The sequence below is a fragment of the mitochondrial genome of Zea mays (genome assembly GCF_902167145.1).
Source record: "Zea mays subsp. mays mitochondrion, complete genome".
NCBI lineage: Eukaryota > Viridiplantae > Streptophyta > Magnoliopsida > Poales > Poaceae > Zea > Zea mays.
Genome location: NC_007982.1, coordinates 468544 through 472500, shown reverse-complemented (window position 1 = coordinate 472500; position 3957 = coordinate 468544). Strand labels below are relative to the sequence as shown.

The 3957-nt window shown below is 43.0% G+C and overlaps 1 protein-coding gene across 1 annotated transcript; it reads right to left on the bottom strand.

The window, feature by feature from the left end:
- Nucleotides 1-3639: 3639 nt before the first annotated feature.
- orf105-d (hypothetical protein) lies at nt 3640-3957 on the bottom strand. Its single transcript has one exon. The coding sequence runs from the start codon at nt 3955-3957 to the stop codon at nt 3640-3642; it is 318 nt and encodes a 105-aa protein (YP_588410.1).

Below are 3957 nucleotides of genomic sequence, written 5' to 3'. Positions count from 1 at the left end.
TAACTTATGGTATCTGACCAGTGTTAAGCATTAGCCAACCAGGGAAAGAAACTAAGCGACTACCTGCGCTGTCACACGGCTCCATTTATCGAAGAAAGGGATCAGACTGCTGCCATTAAGGCAATGAAATTGACGAGGAAGAGTAAGGAGTTTGGAATGACAACTAGTCACTTCTTGCTGAAGATCTGTTCAGTGAAGGAAGCTTCACTATGATGTGTTAATGCCAATGGAGGATATGTTGCATGTTTGGTGTCCAAAGAAATGAGGATACTGGAACTAGCTTCTGGGGTCCAAGGATACCTCCGCCTTTCACTTTCATCTCTTGATACCGAAATTCGCCTAAGGTCTGGCCTTCTACTCTACTTTGATTCAGATTCATTTGTCGAGAGATAGTGGATAGAATGAATAGTAGAAGTTCCGCTGTAAGCAGTTACGAATGGGGAGGGTATCATTAAACCCAGTCTTCGCTTAAGACTTATCTAGTTTTGCTCCCTACTCTCAAGTAAGTAGAAGGGGAAGGGACAAATACCTTTACTTGGTCTAACAGTCCAAGAGCTCTCACGGTAATTGGATAGCTGGCTTGAACCAAGCCAAAAGGCGGCATCACCTTGAACCAATGAATTCTCAGATTACTGGCAGTAATTCGTTCATTTCAATGAAAGAGCAGGTAGCTATAAGTTTCCCCACTCTACTCTAATAGTCTTTTTTAGATTCAAGCTTATTTCCTTGAGGATCGCAACCCGAATCTTAGGATAGTCTACTTTCTGTTCTGATAGTATAGGAATAGCAGTCACAGAGGGAGGATCACAAATAAGTGTATTCTTACTAGATGAGACATCTTCTCTATTCTTACTAGAAGAGACATCTTCAGAAGATTTCTTCCAAAAATGCAAAAGAATTTCTCTGTCTTCTTTCCAAAAAAAGTGAGGGGGCCCACCACACCACTTCCCTCGACCCCTTACCACGGGAGTCACTAAAGATGAGACTGACCATGATAAGGGTATGGGGCATTGATTGGCTTGGAGGATTAAGGGGAATCGGGTAGTGGAGCCAACATATTAGGTCGGCCACTGAGATTTTGCCCCTTTTTCTCCACCTGCGCTGGAGGGATTGCAGCGGGATTCAGATGCCGCTCTTGACTGAGCCCGGGTTTAGGGGCTACCTGGGTTTGTGCCCAACCTGGCCAAGCGCAATTCGAGATCGGGATAGAGGGTAAAAGCAATCCATCCTTATAGCAAGTCCTAGAGTTAAGTAAAAAAGACTTCTCGGGAGTTTGGGAGTGTGACTATAACCAGTACTCATGTATAATATAATATCCTCTTTCTAGTTAAAATGAGTATTACCTGCCTGCACAATCAATCTATGGCGATCTCGGTCTCACGCGCCAGTCCCTCTTGCTAAGCCTAAGTGTTAAGCATAGCATATCTTATATTAACCTATCTTAAAAGGACTTCCAGACATTGATTTTAGGAGAGTCATTTTGTAGGGCCATTCGCGAGCCAGTACCCTTATTAGGATAGGAAAGTAGGGACTTATTCGAAGTTCATAGATATAGTCTATCAGGCTGGTCTCCGGGGTCGTTTCCCTAGCAGAGCAGGTTGGTTTCCGGTTCCCTACAAGCGTTCTATATAAGCGGTCCCTGCCAGTTACATCAAGTTCCATTCCAGCAATCAATTAGGCTAGTATTGATAGTTCAAGCTAAAAATTCTGTCTTAAAAAAAATAATAGGTTAGCGGGACAAGGAAGAAAGTGCGATTGTATTAGTGTTCCGGGAAGAAAGGGAATCCTGCGCTTCTCTAAGAAAAGAAAAAGAGAGAGTTTACACAAGTAAAGTACTAAACGAGAAAAAAAGCATTTCTCGAGAAAAGGTCCCATAGTCATGATTGGGTCGACCCAATCATGACTCATCATATTTATATATATAGACTCCTCATATTTATATATATAATAGAAAGATGAAAGGTTTATTTTTGTTCGGTCAGTCTGTTTCCTTTCCTCTCGATTCACCTAAAACTTCTTTTGCCACTGACGTGATACTGATACAATGAGCCATCTCATTCTACATTGAGTTAGCATCCTCACCTAACTTCCACTCCGTCTCATTAATTATTTTCTCTTTAAACATAACTTGCTTATCCCCTTTCCAATTCCACCACCTAATCCTAGGCTCCCTTGCTCCTTCTCTTCCATCTCTTAATACTAAGATAGAGTACTAAAAATCTATGTTGGGTTGCTACACTCTCTCCAGGTATCACCCTTACAATCCTTGAAATACTTCTGATCTGCTCGTCGCGTTAGGAAGAAGTAAATCTGACTAACATTAGAACCACTCCTAAGAGTTCCCAAGTGCGAGTCTCTATTCCGTGTTGGCAAGTATCAAATCATACGCCATAGCAAAAAGATACTTTTCCGCGTTATCTCAAGAAAAAGGACGAAGAATTATAGAATTGTCGTGTATGTTACTTTGTGGGTGTGGCCATTTTGAATCCCATTTCCTTTCCTATGGTAGAGACAGTCGTTTTCCTCTTACGAATTAAGTTAAAGACCGCTCCGCTCCCCTTCGGTCAAGATCGATACAATACAGCCGATCCGCTTTCTTCCGTCAGTAGTCGATATATTTATATAATTAGATTAATAGCAGTCCTATATCAGGTATGACAAGGTTGGCAAACTGTTTTCCTAAATTCGAATTTAGTTCACAGCCCTTCTTCATTAAAGTGGGCCGCAGTGGAAACGGCGAACAATTGCTGTAATATATAGTATAGTATAGATACCGGAGAAACATGCTGCTCTCCTCTTCTATTCAATTTTCTGTTTCTACATATCTTTCGAGAAGGGGGAGGTCATTAGAGGCTCCTCTGGAGGCCATGAAGGATCCGTAATTCATTGCAAGGCATTCTCCAATCCCCATAGGTGATACAGGAGTTGATTGAAAGGTAAGGTAGTGCATGCCCATCCTAGATTTCCTAGTTCCGATCCAGCTTCCTGCTTTCAGCAACCAGAACTGAAGCGGGGCCCATTGAAGAACACTGTACCTTAGCCCGAGCAGCTGCTTTGTCCAATTCTTCCTAATCTGGGTAGGCCCAATCTTCCTTAGCCGGATTTATCCTATCTATCTGATCCGAGGGATATTCTTTTCTCTAACCCTAGAAACCCTGCTTGAAGTATGTCCTTCGTCTTTCGACTCAGCCTCGCTAGTAATCCGTTCTCTGTAAAATGTAATGAAAGTGGGTTCGCTTCTTTGCTTTTCTTTCGATATCTCATCGATCAGAGGGGTTTATCCTAACTGGCTCCCTAACCGAAGGTTCTAAATGTATTTCCCTCCGAGGGCCTGGTCGATTCAGCGTTGGATCTTGAAATGCAATTCGCGATTGATAAGAAACATGCCCTTCCCCTCTAAATCGTTGTCAAGTACTGGATTGCCATCCTTCCTGGTTGTCCTTACTTACTATATGTGATATCTGGGAATTCCTCCCAAGCTCTATAACTAGAATATTCATTTATGGAGTTGCCTTTGCCAAGAAAGTTTCCTTTCTTCGATGAACCCCGTTCGTGATACGATACCCTGCCTGGGCCTCACACTTCCTCGAAACCAACCCACAGAAAACCACTGGCCCTTCACTCCCTACTGTTCTTCCTTTAACCCGCAGTTCCTTCAACAATGAAGGTTGGACTTACTGACTTGCCTCTCTGCTCAACCAACTCACCTGTTCGAGCCTGCTTTCGAAAGTGCATCCTTTTCCTTGGGCGAGGGTGCTTCCCTTCATCGATAGACTTTCCTACGAGACACGAGCGAATATACGTACGCCAATACCTACGATTCCTAGCCAATGGAATGAAATAGCAATTGTTCGAAGAATCCTCTCTGGCCACCTGAATAAGTTGATCAAACTCTTGGCATACAGATTTGAATTCTAGTTGGTATCGGCCTGTCATACTCATCCTCCCCTCGCCCAT